General features: G+C 48.3%; 1 protein-coding gene across 2 annotated transcripts; it reads left to right on the top strand.

Moving 5' to 3' along the window:
- The first annotated feature begins 210 nt into the window (after positions 1–210).
- Positions 211–16,133, top strand: LOC144941107 (excitatory amino acid transporter 1-like). Of its 2 annotated transcripts, XM_078867598.1 has the most exons (11): positions 211–469; positions 1,934–2,026; positions 2,753–3,099; positions 5,605–5,742; positions 7,571–7,775; positions 9,128–9,170; positions 10,466–10,914; positions 11,938–12,171; positions 12,456–12,650; positions 13,099–13,233; positions 15,163–16,133. In XM_078867598.1, exons 2-11 carry the CDS (start codon positions 2,022–2,024, stop codon positions 15,422–15,424), a joined length of 2,013 nt encoding a protein of 670 aa, XP_078723724.1. In that variant the 5' UTR covers positions 211–469; positions 1,934–2,021; the 3' UTR covers positions 15,425–16,133. The 2 variants fall into 2 exon arrangements, with proteins under 2 accessions (XP_078723724.1, XP_078723725.1); XM_078867599.1 differs by lacking the exon at positions 1,934–2,026.
- Positions 16,134–20,029: the final 3,896 nt, after the last annotated feature.

The following is a 20,029-nucleotide window of genomic DNA, read 5'->3' as shown; positions in this document are numbered from 1 at the left end:
TCAACTCTGCTTAGCTTCCGAGATCTCAGGCACATTCAAATGCTATCTGTCCATAGGCGATTAGTGCTCAATTAGCATCAAATTAGATGCAGACCCCAAAACAGATGGCACCTGCCCATCTCCTCCTCCTGCCATCCCCGGCCAAATCCTTCTCGCCCGCTGCCCCCCCCACCTCCTCTTTGCTGTGCTAATGAGGACCCGGCCGCGGTGCGCAGGAGGTGGTTTGATGTGCTGACCTTTAACGTGCGGTGAGGAGGTCCGGAGCAGAGGAGGAACCACACGGATCCTGAGTGGGAGCCGCGGAGAAGGAGGAGACGGTGCTGGTGGTGGTGGTGCTGCTGGTGCTGGTGGCCGAGGGTTCTCGGAGAAAGACGATCCCCGGCTCTTGTCCCCACGTGGACCGAGAGTTCACACTTGTCGTGGACCGGAGTGGGTGCAAGAGGTCGTGAGGACATCACCGCTGGGCGAGGTGAGGACATCGTGGCTACGTGCGCACTGCGGCCGTGTTAGTAACGAAGTCGTGATATGTGCCGTGCAAGTTGTTCGTGTTCGTTAAGCAATCTCCATTCAATTTTTCGAAACTATTCACGTTATTAAAGATATGTATAAAACACACTATTACATGGATAGTATGCACTGGTGGAATATAGGTGAAGAGGCTTTACGCACTTCAGAGGTGACGCCGGTGGGGCAAAAGGGGGCAATTCCTCCTCGCTCATAATTGTTAAGATGGTCCTTGTGTGATTAATAATGTTTTTGTTTGTTTGAAATGTTAAATTATAGGTAAATAATTTTGACTTCTTGCTGTTCATTTCATTTTAGGTAAAGTTTCTAAGTCATGGGAAGTCCTCATTTGCCTCCTCTGAATGTCTTTCTGGGTGCGCCACTGACACACAGCAGTATTTTTTAAAATAATAATTATTATTATTAAGTCTTCTACATTTAAGTCGATACGTATAAATAAACACAGAACAAGGTTAGTATCCATTGTGAAATGCCCAACATGGGCGGCGAACCGAGTTAATACCCCGGTAAATTATTCATTAGAATCTTTATTTAGACTGGAAAAATCCGATGAGCGATAAAGTTCACAGATGTTCCAGTAGGGGCGGATCAGCAGGTTGCAACAATAAACAATAAAACAACTTAGAAAAAAGACTAACGATGGGAGTGCAAAATCCAGAAAAATAAAGCACATCACGAAAAATAAATAACTAAGTATCAAATAAAGCATATGAGTACAAATTGCACAAGTACAGAAATTCGTGATGATGTTTTGTTAACACTAAATGCAAGCTTTTTGGGCAACACAGAAAAACAACAAAACAGTCCCAGACCACACCAAGACAACAACACACAGTCCCTGAGTTAAATTTCACATTAAAATCGAGCTATCGATACACGGGTGGTAAGGATAAAAAAAATTAACAAATCACATTTATAAACGTGATTGTATCCAGCACCAATATTCTTCCACAGCAATGGGACAAGGTCTTCTGTCCATCCTCCCTACTACCTCCAAGCTTCATCCCTCCGTATCGCTCCATCGCTTCATCACTCCGTCCATCCCGTGTCGTGTGATCATTTATACATCACACGTGGCGCATTGATGTAAGGTCAGTGCCACGCCACTCTGCCGGGGGTCCCATACTTAGCGCCTTTTGTTTACCCAGCAAAACCCCATAAACAAGCTGTCGGCCTAATTCGGGGTCAAGAGCTATTAACATTCACATACAACAACAATGACAACAACAATGGCAAGAACAACAGCTGAACTTTCGATTTAAAGCTTTCGTGACTGCAGGGATTCATCTTCTTGGTTCTTTCGGTAAAGTCACGTAGAAGGGAAGTAATAAAATAAAATTAAATCTATTATTTTATTGTTTTATTTTTATTATTTTATTACTTCCCTTCTACGTGACTTTACCGAAAGAACCAAGAAGATGAACAGCTGAACTGTCATCGTGCTCCACGCCGTGGACGAGTGTGGTGGTGCACGCCTGCGACCCGGCCATTAGGAGATGGGGTTAGTGGATCATCAAGAGATCACGATGTGCGTGAGACACCCACTTTGCAAGCTTTTGTTTCTTTCAAATATTTCACGAAACAATATTTGTATGTAAAAAAGAAATGTGTTCATTTTTGTAAATGAAGGATCCTTTTTATAGAAAAGTGTACATTCACTTTAAGATTCGTGTAGTTTGACAGTTTTCTTATTTCTTTCGTACGGCATTGTTTTAGAGTAAAGCGCCGTAAGAAATATATTTATTGTTGAGTGAAAAAGTCCTGGTAGCCTACGGCCCGTGGGTCGGATACAGCGCACAGCCTCGTTTCTCACGGCCACGTGAGGCTGCCCCTTATAAAACAACGGCCCATAAACTAACGAAATTTGCCCGTCACTTACAAGAATATTAGCCGCGCTAATCAGGTAGCAGAGGTGGGTATCTTCGTCCTGGGAAGAACTCTGCGCTTCTAATTTTGGTCAGTGCGCGCATTATACGCCGCTTGCTTGTTGGGTAGCGGCGAGGTTCGTGTTAATGTACCTCGTGAAATGTCATTTAGAAGTCCTACTCACCCTCCAGTAAGTAAAAAGCTCCCCGCACATATCAGCAACTTAAATAACGACGAAGTGCAACCGCGTTTTTCAAGACGCGTATAGCAACGAAGAGCTGCGCTCGGGTTATGGTGGTTTTGGGCGGTGGTATTTGAAAGTCTCATAAATGTTTGCACACCCCTGCCTTCACCCATCCAGGTGGTGGCACCTGTTTGCTGGTGGCATCTATCTGCTGGTGGCACCAATCTGCTGGTGGCATCTATCTGCCGGATCGACATCGGTTAGCCTTGAGCGATCGGATCCACCGATCGTCCAATCCACTCCTCAAATTAAGGAGGGAGGGGTGGGCCTCATCATCATCATCATGCCTGGCACCGAGGGGGGCTCTGCGGGGGTCCCGGCGGGACGGCCTCGTTTTCGCGACGGGGTGAGGGTTCGCACAGCCATGGCGAGCAAATGTATGCGGGGGCTGACGGTGGCGGCCTTGAGGAGGTTCCTCGCCCGGAACGCCTTCGTCATTTTCACCCTGCTGGGAGTCGTCTTGGGTACGTACGTACGCGCGTACGTGTGATTGTGTCCGTGGGATTGTGTCCGTGTGATTGTGTACGTGTGATTGTGTCCGTGTGATTGTGTCCGTGTGATTGTGTCCGTGGGATTGTGTCCGTGGTGGAGCGGTAGTGTAGTAGTTTGCGCGCTGTGCTACGAACCCGGCAACACTAGAAAACACCAGTGACGATTATTTGAACCGGTCCTGGACCTCCCCTAGGTCGACTCAGCCTCAAATTATTGCCTAGTGCGATGTGTAAACATCGCCACTGGAGAGACAAAGGTGGCCGGACGTGGTGTTGGCCACTCACCCCCTTGTGGGTCGTGCCGGCCTTCATATGTGCTCCGTAATAGCACTTGTCCCAACAGGCTGTTAAGGCTATACGGGGGATTTTTTTTGCGTGTAAGTATGAGCCAGAGTGAAGTGGTTCGCAGGTTGTGTGCTACAATCTCGGCGACCTGGCTTTGATTCGTGACCACAAGTGACATCTAAGCTCTTATCGCAAAAGGTTTGAGTCGACCCGCAATAAAATGAGGACTAAAATGTGTGGATTCCAGCAGCAATTGCGTTGACAAAACGAAAATTATGATGAGACTCCATACGTGAATTTGAGTATGAACCAAACAACAGAGGAGACATTAATCTTGAGTTGAGATTGAAACTGAGATGGGATTATGGGGGGGAGCGGTGGCACAGTGGTTAGCGCACGGTGAAATGAACCCGGTTACCCAGGCTAACGTGGGCAACGAGTGATATTCAAACCGGTCCTGAATTCTACTTCGCACTGTCCAGCATGGTGAAGTATGGTCAAGCAACCCCCATGACCGACGCGGAATGGGGTGGCTTTCATCCAGCAGTGGATTGACAAACGGGCTTTGAATTTTCGTCGGGTTATAGGCTATGCCGGATTTTCCTCGTAGCAAAAGTAGCAAATGCTACGGGCCCCGCACTTTCAAGGACCCCGCGCTAAATGCTTTCAAGCTATCAATTCCGATTCAGTGATTCTGCACTTGCTCTATTACTATAGTACTATACTGCCTTCGACTTTTATGAACGACTGGGTGTTTAAGGTTAGCGATTTGTCGTATTATCTGGCTGTATAGCAAATGAAAAAAGACGATTACTTTACTATGCAAGTAAAAGATGTGTGTATTTTAATACTTATGTGTTTTTAGGGCCCCTTTATAACATATGCTACAGGCCCCGCACGAGCTTAATCCGGCACTGTTTATAGGTTAGATACAGGACTATCCAAACAACAGAGGAAATGTGAATTCAGAGTTCAGATTTAAACTCAATTAACTTTGCGGTGCTGGCAGTCAATGGGAGAGGGACACCCGCCATGGGTGCACCACAGGAGAAGGGGGGACCACCCACCCCAATAAGCACGCACGGGTGACATTTGAATGGCGCCAGGCACCGCGGAGAGACCCATGAATTATAAATGCGGTGACTCCACGGGGCACGGTGACACGCACGACTACGCTGACACGCACGGAGAGATGCCGATTCATAGAGCAACGCTGACACACGCAGAGTAACGCTGGCACACGGTGATGGGCGCGCACAGTGATACTGGTAACACACATTGACGAGGCACACACGGTGGTACAGACGGAGACACGCACAGCAATGCAGACACGCACACACAGCAACACTGGCACAGAGACACAAACACAAGATCTCCCGTGTAGCTTCTAGCAGGCCGTTGGGTCAACTGATGTGAACGAGGAACTATGAAGGTCGGCACGGCCCACAAAGGCCGCCTTCGTCTCCCCAGTGCTGATGTTTACACACTGCACCAAAGACAAAGATCCCCCATATAGCCTTAACGGACTGTTGGAGCAAGTGCTGTTCGCGAGCACCTATGAAGGCCGGAACCGCACACGAGGGGGTGGGTGGCCAGCACCACGCCCGGCCGCCTTTGTCTCCCTAGTGCTGATGTACCACGTACTCAGACACACACAGTGACACTGGCACACAGTGATGCCGCACACATCTCAGTGCGTGTGCTCTTCTCACCCTCTGAGTAGCACGACGCCCATATTCCAATGCCCATGGGAAAGTGTTATTGTTCGAACTTAAGGCAATTAAGAGTCAGAGGTAGGATTAGGCTTAAAGTATGGATTAGCGTGGCAGCTCGGGTGAAGCTGAAAGCTAAGTTGAGAGTGATACATTATTAAAGACATCACCCAAATGTCACTGCCTCTCCTCGTTACCTCCATGGCTCACAGCTCCATCCCCCGAGTGCGTGCGCGCCCAATCCTGGGCCTCCCATCGACCAATTCAGCCTCAAATGAGTACCTGATGCGCGGTGCGTAACAAACATCGCCACGGGGGGAGACAAAGGCAGCCGGGCATAATTGCTGGCCACCCAACCCGCTTGTGTTGCCGTGCGGGCCTTTATAGGTTGCTACTCGCCAATAGCACTTGCCCCATCCGTCTGTTAAAGGCTACGCTGCTGGGGTGGGGTGAGGTGGAATCTTTGTCTTTGTGCCCGCAGGTATCGTGATGGGCTTCTGCCTGCGCGTGTACCCGCTGTCTCGCCGCGAGGTGCGATACTTCCTCTTCCCGGGAGAACTGCTCATGCGCATGCTGCACATGCTCGTGTTGCCGCTCATCGTCTCCAGCCTCGTCACGGGTGCGAACCCAAGCGCTGGGCACTTTCCAGGGAGACCTCATGGAATGGGGGGGGGCTCAGGCGGTGGGGGGGCGACTGTTGTTTAAAAAAAAGATGTATAATAATACATGTGTATTCTTGGTTCTTTTGGTAAAGTTACGTAGAAGGGAAATAATAAAATAATAATAAACCAATAAAATTCTCACGTTTCCATTGCAACACAAGCAATCATCATCAGGTGTGAAAACCACAGCAAGAAAATTTTAGAAAATTTTAGAAAACCATTTCTTGCTATGGTTTTCACACCTGATGATGACTGCTTGTGTTGCAATCGAAACGTCGTGATAATTTTATTGTTTTATTTTTATTATTTCCCTTCTACGTGACTTTACCGAAAGAACCAAGAATATGAATCCCTGCAGTCACGAAAACTTTAAATTGAAATATATTACATGTGCTTGTTTTGTTGGTCTAGGGACCGGTTGATCAATGATGATCGATGTTAACAGAGCGGGGCGTGTGAAGGCTGCCATCTTCCACTCCATGTACTGATGATCTGACACCCATCTCCCCCCCCCCCCCAATATCTAAGTGTATACTGGAAGTGGCGTTCCGGGTGCCGGGAATATTTTCCGGCATCCTGGTAGGCTGGAAGTAGGTAGCACGTGACTAGCAGCCACATCCCGTAGATTTTTCTGTTAAGTGGATGTGGTGTCCATGAAAAGGATGTGGTGTGGATGTGGTGTGGATGTGGTGTGCTGGTGTCCATGAAATGGATGTGGTGTGGATGTGGTGTGGATGTGGTGTGGATGTGGTGTGGATGTGGTGTGGATGTGGTGTGGATGTGGTGTGGATGTGGTGTGGATGTGGTGTGGATGTGGTGTGCCGGAGGTCCGTGTCATCTTAAAGTGCGGCACGTGTGCATCGTGACGCCGGCACGCATGGCCGCTCGGCATTTTCAACGTCCACAGTGAAGCAGACGGTGTGTTGTGATCTACGTTTGAACTCGTGGTTAATAACGCACGCAATATTAACCAGGGCCGCCGCCGGGCTCAAACCGAGCAGCTCTTGAAAATCAAAGCATTAGCACAATTTGGTGTGAGCAGTCTTATGGCGAGCAGCAAGTCTGTAACAAAGGAAGGCGCTATGTTTTGCTGGCATAGTCTGCAGAATTTTTGCAGAAGCAACCCAGCAAATATGGAACGTTGGGCTAACGTTGGTCCAACGTTTCCAACCACGTGCCAACATTGATTGGCATGGGGGGGCGCTGCCACGCCTTTTCCCCCAACCGAGTGATCGCACCAAGCAGCAAATGCGCTTCCCCCAACTCAGCCGTGCCTGTGCCAAGCCAGGTGCACTCGGAGGCCACGTGAAGTGTCGAAGGCTCGCTGCTGGCAGGTCACAGGGCAGGCCCAGGATGCCATGGGTTGACTGACTTGATAAGACTGGCGGATGCACCGCCTGTGTCCCCTGCTGTGCCGTGTGAAAGATCCCCCGAATAGCCTGAACAGACTTTTGGAACAGGTGTTGTTAGCAAGCACCTATGAAGGCCGGAATGGTGCACCACGCCCGGCCGCCTTTATCTCCCCACCGCTGATGATTACTCACCAATTGGCATGGCTGGCAACGCACGGTGCGAAAGAAGTTCAACATACATAGTGCACCGGGTACTTCAATTTGAGGCTGAGACGACCTCGGAGACGGCCCAGGACCGGTTCAGACAGTCGTCACCATCGGCAGCCGTGAGCCTGGAATCGAACTCGGGTCGCCGGGTTCGTAGCCCAGCGTGCTAACACACACAAACACCGTCTCGCCCCCCCCCCACCACCACCCCCCATCCATCTCCAAGGGATGTCGACGCTGGATCGCAACGCGTCAAGCCGCATGGGCGTGCGCGCCGCCGTCTACTACATGATCACCACGCTGCTCGCCGTCTTCGTGGGCATCGTGATGGTGATGGCCATCCAGCCCGGCCGAGGGGGTCGCGATGCCCCCAGGGCGCACAACCAGCTGGAGCGACTCCACGCCGCCGACGCGTTCCTCGACCTCATCCGGTGCGGTCGGAGCTCGGCTCTGGGATTTGAGCTCGACGCGAGCTAAACGTGGTTCTGATGATTGCGGTGCCTTCGTTGCCGCTCTTCGACCTTTTTGGCGTTAAATTTCGATTTAAAGCTTTCGTGACTGCAGGGCTTCATCTTCTTGGTTCTTTCGGTAAAGTCACGTAGAATGGAAATAATAAAATAATAAAAATAAAACAACACACCGGGGTGGCGAGATGAGGCCGTGAAGAAATGCTGAAGGCCGATCAGTTTCAAAGACAGTGCGTATGTTTGATCTGAAGCTTTCGTGAGTGCAGGAATTACTCTTTGGTTCTTTCGGTAAAGTCACGTAGAAATAGAATAAAATGATAGAATACACGACGTTCCCATTGCAACACAAGCAAGCGTCATCAGGTGTGTCTCTCTCCGAGCTTGCGTTCTTTTACACCTGATGACGGTTGCTTGTGTTGCAATGGAAACGTCGTGTATTCTATTATTTTCATTTTATTTTTTTTCTACGTGACTTTACCGAAAGAGCCAAAGAGGAATGGGTATGTGATTTATCAGAACATGTTTGTTTGCATGTTTTGCCACACGTACGTGTGGTCAATGCAGGCTCGATGCCTTAGGCAACGATGCCTTGCAAAAGGTATCTTTCTGGTGTTTGAACCTCTTAGCACCAGTTTTATTGCCAAAAAAGGTAAAACCTACTATTAGTTTTTTTCATCATTTTGGATACTGGCAAAACGTTCCCGACCCTGACGCCTGCTGTATATTTGGAGTTTGCATATTCTCCCCGTGGTCACGTGGATTTTTCTCCGGGTCCTCCAGTTTTTTCCTCCACATTTAGGAACATGCCTTTAAAATTTTCACACGATGAGTCACTTCGTTGAGCTATCATTTGTGACCAGGTCGCTTCTGAAAATAAGCTACAGTTTCTAGCTCAGTGGGTCTTACCTCATCAAATAAAATAAAAAGTTTTGTTTTTTCTTCTTGGTTCTTTCGGTAAAGTCACGTAGAAGGGAAATAAAATAATAAAAATAAAACATAATAAAATAATTCTCACGACGTTTCGGCCACAACGCAAGCAGCCGTCCTCAGGTGAAGAACAGGTCTGTCGGAAAGACAGCGTCGTGAGAATTATTTTATTATGTTTTATTTTTATTATTTTATCATTTCCCTTCTACGTGACTTTACTGAAAGAACCAAGAAGATGAATCCCTGCAGTCACGAAAGCTTTAAATAGAAATTTAGTTTCGTTTTGGTTTAGATGGTAACGTGACACAGAGGGCTATTGCCACTGCCCGTCTGATTCGTTCATCTCGGTCACATCGTCACGCTTTGTCTCTCGCCTCTCTGCCCCGCAGGAATATGTTTCCCCCAAACCTGGTGGAGGCGTGCTTCAAACAGGTGTGTAGTAACACCTGCCGTCCAGACATACACACACGCACACACGTAATGCGTGCGTATACGCGACATGTATTCGCGCAGGATATGCATTTCAGAAACAACACGCACAGAGCCCCGCCTAGGACACACGGCGAATTGGGGCGACAGCCCCGGGCCCCGCGCTTTGGGGGGCCCCGCCCTTTGATGTCACGCCGTCATTTGTAACAATTTCGGTTTAGTTTGAAGTCGTCAGGGGGGGGGGCGATTTGCCCCGGGCCCTGCTCACCCCTCTGCCTATGTGCGGCCTTGCGTACATATTTCGTTTCGCTTGACATCTGTGTTGATAAACATTTTATCTTTAGCCTCAGTTTGCAGTCTTCTCCATTAGATTCTTCATTTATCACCTCCAGTGCAGTACCACTGCTATATTGCAACAGACTCATACTTGGAGGGACACAGCACATAATTTATACAAGCACAATGCATACATACATAGAATATAAGAAGTACAAATATTATGTACATACGTGCATGCTTCCCAATGCAATGGCTGTAGGTATCATCGGTCAGTTTGGAGGTGAGGTCGCTCATTCTCCTCTGCTGGCCCCATTGTCTGAATTTCACTTCTTGCAGCCGTCTGTGCTGTCGACTCCCTGCCCCGGTTCAAGTCCAGGCTCAAAACCTGTTCCTGTTTGCCTCTGACAGTGGACTGCCGCCACAAAATACCCATGCCCAGTGTGTCTGTACAGCACCCTCCATTCTATTGTGAAATCATTGTGACTGGCCGCATCAGCCCGAGCCCCCGGTGCTCTCCGCAATCATCGAGTCAGATCATTCTCATGATCACCAATGCCTTCTTGGTTCTTTCGGTAAAGTCACGTAGAAGGGAAATAATAAAATAAAATAAATTTAACATAATAAATAATTCTCATTATGTTTTGTTTTTTGCTTTTATTATTTTATTATTTTTCTTCTACGTGGCTTTACCGAAAGAACCAAGAAGATGAATCCCTGCAGTCACGAAAGCTTTAAATCTAAAAATAAAAAATGTTTTTTATTTTTTATTTCCCTTCTACGTGACTTTACCGAAAGAACCAAGAAGATGAATCCCTGCAGTCACGAAAGCTTTAAATAGAAAGATCACCAATGTATGATTTACACTGCTTCCTCCCATGCAGTACACAGACACTCTGCTTCCAATCACCTCCGATTAGCACGGTTGTCCACGCACGCTGCAAAAGAAGTTCCGACGTACATTCACGCGTGCATAATCCCATCACCCCTTCCTTCTCTTCCGACACCGACCCACACCGCAGTACAAGACTCAATATGAGACGGTGAAGATTCCAAGAGGTCACGCCACCACCACCGCAGCCACCGCAGCCACCGCCACTGCCGCAACAGCAACAACCGAGCGCTTGAGCCTGACGGTGGCCGTGATGAACGCCACGGCCGAGCTGCTCCGGGGGAACGCGACCTCTGCGGAGGAGGCGGCCGGCTTCCTGCTCAACGCCACGGCGGCGCTGGCGGCGATGCGGCCCGAGGAGGCCGACCCGGCAGGTTCGGCGGCCCCAGGCGAGGAGGAGGAGGAGGAGCTGGTGCCCGCCGCGGGGTCCAGCAACGGCATGAACGTGCTGGGCCTCGTGGTGTTCTCCATGTGCTTCGGGCTGGTGTTGAGCAGCGTGCGCGAGCGCGGGCAGGTGGTGCGTGACTTCTTCGACAGCCTCAACGAGACCATCATGAAGCTCGTCACCATCATCATGTGGTGAGTGCGGGGTGGAGGGGGGGGTGTTTGTGCCGGGGGGGCACGGGGGGGATGCTCGCTAACAGCACTTGCCCCCAACAGTCTGTTAAGGCTATACGGGGGACCTTTGTCTTTGTTTGGGGGGGGGGGGTCTGTATGGACAGCAAGTAGAGGGGACCGAGAGAGAGGTGGAAAGAGAATCAGGAAGAGCGATACGTGGAGAGATGGAGATATACGGATGGGGATATGCACAGAGACAGAAATATAGCCATTGAGACACAGCGAGAGACACAGAGAGAGACACGGAGGGAGATACGCACAAGAGACACAGACCCAAGTAATGGAGACAGCGAGAGACATGGAAACATGTACAGAGACACGCACGCAGAGAGGTCACATAGACACAGAGTCATGCACAGGGACAGACACACGCACAGTAACAGACAAGGAGAAATGCACAGAGACAGACACGGAGAGTCACAAAGACATGGGGAGGCCTTCATCCAACAGATGATTGACAAAGGGACTGTACATAAGTAGTATTACATTTCACGAGCAGTACAAGGATACCTCGGCATGTTCTTGCCACTGCATTTTCCATTGATCTCACATCTCACTTTAATATTCCCAATCTCTGAAGGCGATGGAGGAATCTAACCCTGAACACCACCTTGCCCGGACTTACGAAGAAAAAAATGCCCCGTGTAGCCTTAACAGAATTTTGTAACATGTGCTGTTAGCGAGCACCTATGAAGGCCGACACGGCACACGAGGGGGTGGGTGGCCAGCACCACACCCGGCCGCCTTTGTCTCCCCAGTGGCGATGTTTACACACTGCACCAGGTACTATACTCATTTGAGGCTGAGTCAACCTAGGGGAGGCCCAGGATCATTTCAGTTCAGATAATCGTCACTGGTGTTGGGCCGTGAGCAAGCATTTAACTCGGGGCACCGGGTTGTGTAGCGCGGCGCACCAACCACTACACTACAGCTCCCCCCCCCCCCCCCGACGCCCGGACTGACACACGCGTGCGTCTCCAACAGGTACGCACCGGTGGGCATCATGTTCCTCATCACGGGCCGCATCCTGGAGATGGAGGACCTGGGCGCCGTCGGGGGCCAGCTGGGCCTCTACACGGTGACGGTGATCGCCGGCCTCGCCGTGCACTCCCTCGTGGTGCTGCCGCTGCTCTTCTTCCTCTTCACTCGACGCAACCCCTGGACGTACATCGGCGGAGTCCTGCAGGCCCTCGTCACGGCCCTGGGGACCTCGTCCAGGTGAGGGGGCACGGTCTGGGACAGGGTCAGGAAAAAGATCAGGGCGACCGGGGTATGGTCGGGACAAGGACAGGGAAAGATCGGGGTGCGGTGTGTAAACATCGCCACGCGGGAGACAAAGGCGGTCAGTCGTGGTGCTGGCCACCCACCCCACCGTATGCTGTGCCGGCCTTCATAGTACTTGCCCCAACAGTCTGTTAAGGTTATACGGTGGATTTTTGTCTTGTATAACATTGTGCGTTTGATAATCACTGGCCATTTCCGCCCCCTCTCCCCCACCCCAGCTCTGCGACTCTGCCCGTCACCTTCAAGTGCCTGGAAGAGAACCTCGGGGTGGACAAGAGGGTGACTCGCTTCGTGCTGCCCGTCGGGGCCACCATCAACATGGACGGCACGGCGCTGTACGAGGCCGTGGCGGCCATCTTCATAGCACAGGTCAACGACTACGAGCTCAACCTGGGTCAGATCATCACCATCAGGTGCGGCGATAACGACGACGATTAACTATTACTGATGAGTAAATCTATTCCCAACACCTCCGATTAGCACGGTTGGCTACGTATGGTGCGAAAGAAGTTCAACATACATACCTACGACATACATACACCGCTTCCATCATGCCGTCCTCACCTTCCCATCATCATCATCATCACACCACGACTACTACCATAATTGTAATTTTAAAAATGCACCACTATCATTCCATCATCAACATAATCTTACCCTCACCACCACCAATACTAAGATCACCATCACAGCACCATAACCACCACCATGATCATCATGTGATTCTCACTGAGCATCTAACATTGTATGTTGTGGTACAGGTTGCTCAGGGCAGCATTGCGCTCGCCACATCACTCGACCCGCACTAAGTGAGCGATCTTCTGTCTCCTCGTGTGCCGGTTACGTGCGTCGGGGGCCCAGTATCACGGCCACAGCTGCGAGCATCGGTGCGGCTGGAATACCGCAGGCCGGGCTGGTCACCATGATCATCGTCCTCACGTCTGTGGGGCTCCCCACAGAGGACATCACCCTCATCATCGCCGTGGACTGGTTCCTGTGAGTGCCGCTCCCGTCTCCTCACTCTGATCTCTCCATACAATCGGTTCCTTCCACCGAGACCTCCCTCCCCATCTCGTCTTGCCCCTCGGACTCCACATCCTCCTCCTTGTCCCCAACCACCTCCTCGCTATCTCCACCTAAAGAACTCTTCTGCATCTCTGCACCCATTCCACCTCCTCACTCCTTCCACTTAAAGCAGGGCTGGGGGGGGAACTCACTGGCCCCCCAGTCTCTGACTCCTGACCCACATAGCCAGCGGAATCTCATAAAATCTTATTCCTCCCGGCTGCCAGTTGCTTGCATGCATCCCTTGCAACCCCCGAGGTCATTGGGGTCAGCAACCTGCGGCTCTTTAAGGGCTACTTCGTCGTAACCTTATTCACGTGCATTGCGGCTCGTGAAAAATCTATTTTTTTTATTTTTACGGAATAAAAAAAAATGGCTCTTCTTGTTATTTTGGTTGCCGACCCCTGCCCTAGGCCGTGGGTTGATAACCTACGGCACGCAGGCCAGATATGGCCCACAACGCCAATAGCCACATGAGGCCTACAAATTATATCTCTCCATCACCGCAAGCGGCTTAGCTGCACGAATCGGACACTACGACTAGGTCGGAATGCTTTTGGCTTCACGACACCACTCCATGTTTGGGGTTTCATTGCACTCAGTCACTACTGTCACTGCAAAGGCATCTTTAAGCTTGGTTTAACAGGCATGCTATTTTCTTGGTTTATTATTGGATCATGCTCGGGTGTGTGTCAACGTGTGGTCCGCACAAATATATTTTAAAGTGCTGTGCGGCCTTCCATAAGGAAGTTACAAATATCTATGGTGAATCCACACCTAAGCTGTGTATGGATTTCTGAAATGAGTTTGAAGCTATATTTATGAGAAATATGCAGTGAAATCATACTCGGGCTCTCCATCAGCACGCTAGCGATGTCTTGTTGTGCTGCAATGGAGTGGAATAGTGATGTTACGGACTATCGCGATACTATAACGAAGCCTCTGATCATAATGTTAACGATCCTTATTTATTTACTGAAGCTTCAGATTCATTTTTTTTTTCGATTTAAAGCTTTCGTGACTGCAGGGATTCATCTTCATGGTTCTTTCGGTAAAGTCACGTAGAAGGGAAATAATAAAATAATAAAAATGAAACATAATAAAATAATTCTCACGACGTTTCGGCCAAGACTTCAGATTCATGTTAAACAATCCAGCTCAATTTGGCTCTCATCTCGTAAATACATATCTTGGGTGGGTATGTAAAGCTCTGTTCTACGTTTTCAACTTCTTCCACCTCATCTTCTCCCAATCTTCTTGCAACTCGTTGGCGTTTGCTGTCCCACACGCTCACTTGAGTCACCTCTTACTACCCTTTTGCTTACACGTTCAGTGCTATAGTTAAATTGATGTTCGAATTTGAGTGCCTCTCTCTGACAATCATGCCCACTTGCCTTTCTCACACTACATCACCATTACCACAAACACCACTTACCACTGTCATTATTATTTACATCGTAACATCACTCTTCCACCACCATCACCATCATGATCACTGATACTGAAATCACCACCGGCTCCACCACCACGTTAAATAATTATCATCATCACCACCACCACCACTATACAATCATGATCATTATTGCTGCCATCATCACACGACCACCACCACCATGATAACAAATCTATGCATTATTACTCCACCATAATACCATCACCACCATCACAACCATCATCACCATAACCATAAACATCACTGCTACCATAATCACTACGGGCAAAATCGTAATCATTTCATCATCATGGCCACCACCATCACCACTTTAATCGTGATCATCATTGCCACCACGACCACCACGACTATCACCTCCACTATCACCACCGTCGCCACCATCACCACCGCCTCCTGCCCGCGCGCAGGGACCGACTGCGCACCACCACGAACGTGCTGGGCGACTCGCTGGGCGCCGGCATCGTGGAGCACCTGTCCCGGCACGAGCTGGCGCGCCAGGACGCGCTCGAGATGGCGGAGGCCGGCATGGAGGGAGACGTGGGTGGCATCGCCCCCCGCAAGGGTTCCATGTACCAGCCCATCTGTCCCGAGGAGCCTCTCGGCTGCCGGGCACGCGTCCCACACACCGGCAGCACCACCGCAGCCAGCAGCCTGGAGACCAACATGTGAGGCGTGGAGAGGGTCACGTGCTCGGAGGGCCAGCTGTGTTCGCTCGATCCAATAAGATCTGTTAAATCAACACCATGGCAAGACACCTGTGTTAAATCACACAGCCATCACAACTCAGCTCTATCCAATCAGATCGATTATATTTGCCGTTGTAACTTGCTGACCCGCCCATACTGGACATCCGTGAAAAAGAGCTTCATAGCTCATCGGATTCCTCCAGTATCAATATTCTGATTTTGAACACCGTGACAAGTCACCCGTGTTGAATTGCAGCCATGGCAACTCTATTCAATTAGGTACGTCTCCATAATATGAAGGCCTCTGTCACACGATGTGTTTTTGTGAAGGATGTGTATTGTCTGCTTATTTTGTTATATATATTCTCCACAAAAATGTTCGTGATTATTTTGTGTAATCTATTCAACCAGATCCACTGCAAGTACTGGTGTCTATTAAATCGCTTCCGTTAAATCGGACCTATTACAATTTAAACACATCTGTGACAAACTGTCTTGGCAATCGTGCACAAGCACACGTGGCAAAAAGCAACTATTCCGTCAATGACATCCCTCAACAGGGAAAAATATAAATTTACGTGAGTGAAGTTTAGGGGAATGGCCCTTCATAGCATCTCTCTGCTAGGAATCTCTTTGCTCTTCTTAGGTTTTTTCGGTAAAGTCACGTAGAAAGTAAAATAAAATAAAAACAAAAATCACGACGTTTCGGAGGCAACACAAGTCTCCGTCATCAGGTGGGACCGTCACAGCCAGATTAGCTGTATCAAGTGAGGCAATGATTCAAGATGTAATCCCTTAAAAGCGAGTTGAGGGGGGAGGGAGAGGGAGGGGGGAGCTCATCAGACTATGCTAGCCAATGAAAGGAACGTATCGGGAGGGAGGGGGGGCGAGGCCAAAAGGGTGGGCGATGGACGTGGAAGCGCTTGTGCGCAAGCGGCCAATTACTGCACACGCCAACACAATGGAGCGATTTTAATTTTAGAACTTTCGTGACTGCAGGAATTATTATTTGGTTCTTTCGGTTAAGTCACGTCTAAAGATAAAATAATAAATTAAATTAAATAATATAATACGACGTTTCGATTGCAACACAAGCAATCATCATCAGGTATAATGAAATAGCGACATAATATCTAACCAGAAAACTATAGACAGACATATTAGCAGACAGATATCACAAGATACATACATAGCGAGAGCAACACAGGTGACAGAGAGGGGTGATCGTCTCTGTGGGGTGGCCTTAAATAGACAGAGGGGGGGCGGAGGCAGAGAGAGGGAGGGGGGTTAGAAAAAATTAGCATATCAATGAGTGGTCCAAAAGAAAACGTGGTGCTGCGAGTACGATGGCACAGCAAGCAAGCCTGAAAATCAGGAGAAAGACACACTAAAATTAAATAACCTAGTAAAATATCGAAATGTAATGTAATACAACATCCCTCAACAATGGGCAGAGAGGAGGAGGGGAGGTCTAATACACATGATAGACAAAAGAACGAAAATGATGATGGGTACAAACTTAGGGGGAGCTCATCAGACTATGGTAGCCAATGAATGGAACGTATCGGGAGGGAGGGGGGGGGCGAGGGGGGGCGAGGCCAAAAGGGTGGGGGACGGCCTCGCCCCCCCTCGCCCCCCCCTCCCTCCCGATACGTTCCATTCATTGGCTACCATAGTCTGATGAGCTCCCCCTAAGTTTGTACCCATCATCATTTTCGTTCTTTTGTCTATCATGTGTATTAGACCTCCCCTCCTCCTCTCTGCCCATTGTGTTGGCGGGTGCAGTGGCTGGTCGCTTGCGCACAATCGCTCCATTGTGTTGGCGTGTGCAGTAATTGGCCGCTTGCGCACAAGCGCTTCCACGTCCATCGCCCACCCTTTTGGCCTCGCCCCCCCTCCCTCCCGATACGTTCCTTTCATTGGCTACCATAGTCTGATGAGCTCCCCCCTCCCTCTCCCTCCCCCCTCAACTCGCTTTTAAGGGATTACATCTTGAATCATTGCCTCACTTGATACAGCTAATCTGGCTGTGACGGTCCCACCTGATGACGGAGACTTGTGTTGCCTCCGAAACGTCGTGATTTTTGTTTTTATTTTATTTTACTTTCTACGTGACTTTACCGAAAAAACCTAAGAAGATGATTCCTTGCAGTCACGAAAGCTTCAAATCTAGAATCTCTTTGCTATGCAGAAGGACCGTTGCCCAAAATGTCACCTAATATATCGTTTCCTCTCCAATGCCATGTTAATGATGAACGTGTTGAGTTTGTAGTGCAAGCCAGTTGTATTCATTCAGACCCATTGCAGCCAAGTTCTCTATGGTCCGGGGCAATGAAGATGGGGGGGGGGGGAATCTACGATCAAGTCACCCAGAATGTGGCGCATCCTATCCTAGCAGAGCTCAGAAACTAAGCAGGGCTGAGTCTGGTTATCGCCTGGATGGGAGACTGCCTGGGAATACAAGGTGGTGTGAACTATGACTGCATGGTGACCACGAGATGCAGTACAGCAAGTAGATTCTTGAATGTATCTGTACAGAACAAAGATGTTGAGTCTGCAAGCGGTTGTATATTTGCACAGATTGGCCGGTAATCAACTTGCTGTACTACATCCCACTTATATTGTTTTTTTCTTCTATGGTTGAGTATCATATGCACACAATGGCTCATAAATTTGCGTGTGTAACAGTGCAGTAATATTGTGCTGCACACATTACTGTGCTGTGGGCAGCTTTAGAGGGAGTCCAGCTGATTCCCACACGTGAAACCCAACAGCCTAATCACGAGATTGTGTCCTGTGCTGGAGTCATATTTACTCAGGGTTCAACCTTCTCTCTGAATATTTGCCTGGTCACTGGTAGACTGGAGTGGGGTGGTACGTGACTACTTTAGTAACCACAGCCATAGCGATAGGTATACTGGATGTGGTGTGCAGAGTAAAAACATATTTTACGCGTCGCCGACTTGGGAGAGACCCGGTTGAAATGAATCCCTCTTGTGTATTATGTGGTAGGAGACTCGATATTGCATTCTATTACTGTGCCGGTGTTAAAGCTAGATTTGTGTACAATGTGCCCGAGTGCATATCTTGTGTGTGTGCAGTGGTCTGTAAAGAAGTTAAAGTTACAAGTGAGTTATGCTGGTTTTGTAACGCCACACTAATCACATTGCACGTTCTACTCCATGCTTAACTTACTTAACACGAACTTGGTATACTATACATGAAGAGCAATTAACTTAAATACCAACTCATAACAACAATACGGGTTGACTTTATAAACGTCTGCCCGTGATCTCATTCTCTTAAAGGAAATTATGAAACAATTGTGGCGTGCTGATGAGCACTAAGAACATGAAGCCAGTATAAGTTGACAGTAATGTGCAATCTTTAATTGAAAATAAATAAATTTCGATTTAAAGCTTTCGTCACTGCAGGGATTCATATTCTTGGTTCTTTCGGTAAAGTCACGTAGAAGGGAAATAATTAAATAATAATAAAACAATACAATTCTCACGACGTTTAAAAATTTCTTGCTGTGGTTTTCACACCTGATGATTATTGTTTGTGTTGCAATCGAAACGTCGTGATAATTTAATTGTTTAATTTTTATTATTTTATTATTTCCCTTCTACGTGACTTTACCTAAAGAACCAAGAATATGAAAATAAATACTGTGGTTCAGTCGAACTCTTCAGAGTTGTGATAAAATATTAAAACTGTTCTAGATAACGACATTTATGCTTTCTCAATTTGTCTTATCAAAGAGTAGAGGGTATTACAGTGCGACATCATCGTTATTAAACGCAACAAATAAAAGACTACGTTAAAGTAAAATACATTAATTAATGCGTTCAAAATCCAGTATATACCAGAGGTGTGGACTCGAGTCATGTGACTTGGACTCGAGTCAGACTCGAGTCATGAATTTGATGACCTGCGACTCGACTTGGACTTGCATAACAATGACTTTGTCCCACCTATGAGATGTGGACTCGAGTCATGTGACTTGGACTCGAGTCAGACTCGAGTCATGAATTTGATGACTTGCGACTCGACTTGGACTTGCATAACAATGACTTTGTCCCACCTCTGGTATATACTGGTGGAAGCGCTCGCCTTGCTCCTCTGAGTACACTCCCATGTTCTCCTTGAATGTATCAATATATGAATGTATCAGTTGAGTTTGTGTCTAACCAACGTGCAGGCTATGTTATGCAAGCTGTGTAAGTGATGACAAAGCTAACCAGAGTTTTAAAAAATCTGCAAAAGCAAGTTTAAAACCGACAAGAATGATGTTTATTGAAGTGAGGTTATTTCCGTGTATTGGCCAACCCTTTTAGATTTTGCATTGTTTTTTTGAGCAAGTACTGTGCGTGTTTGTTTTTGTGTGATTACATTTTAATACTAAAATTCGTTCGTTCGCTGTGCTTTGTGCCGAATATAAACGTTCATTATCCGTAAAGGAGTGCAATTTGCGTTGAGTGACTTGTTTTTTAATGACACAGAGATGCAGAAAGTGGAATACTCAAAGCAAATACAGTCCTCGTTTAAAGCGGCAGATGCGTTCTTTAAAAGTGCTGCGTTACTC

Source organism: Lampetra fluviatilis, chromosome 24 (genome assembly GCF_964198595.1).
Source record: "Lampetra fluviatilis chromosome 24, kcLamFluv1.1, whole genome shotgun sequence".
Classification (NCBI taxonomy): domain Eukaryota; kingdom Metazoa; phylum Chordata; class Hyperoartia; order Petromyzontiformes; family Petromyzontidae; genus Lampetra; species Lampetra fluviatilis.
The sequence above is the reverse complement of the archived record's forward strand: the minus strand, read 5'-3'. Positions and strand labels throughout refer to the sequence as shown.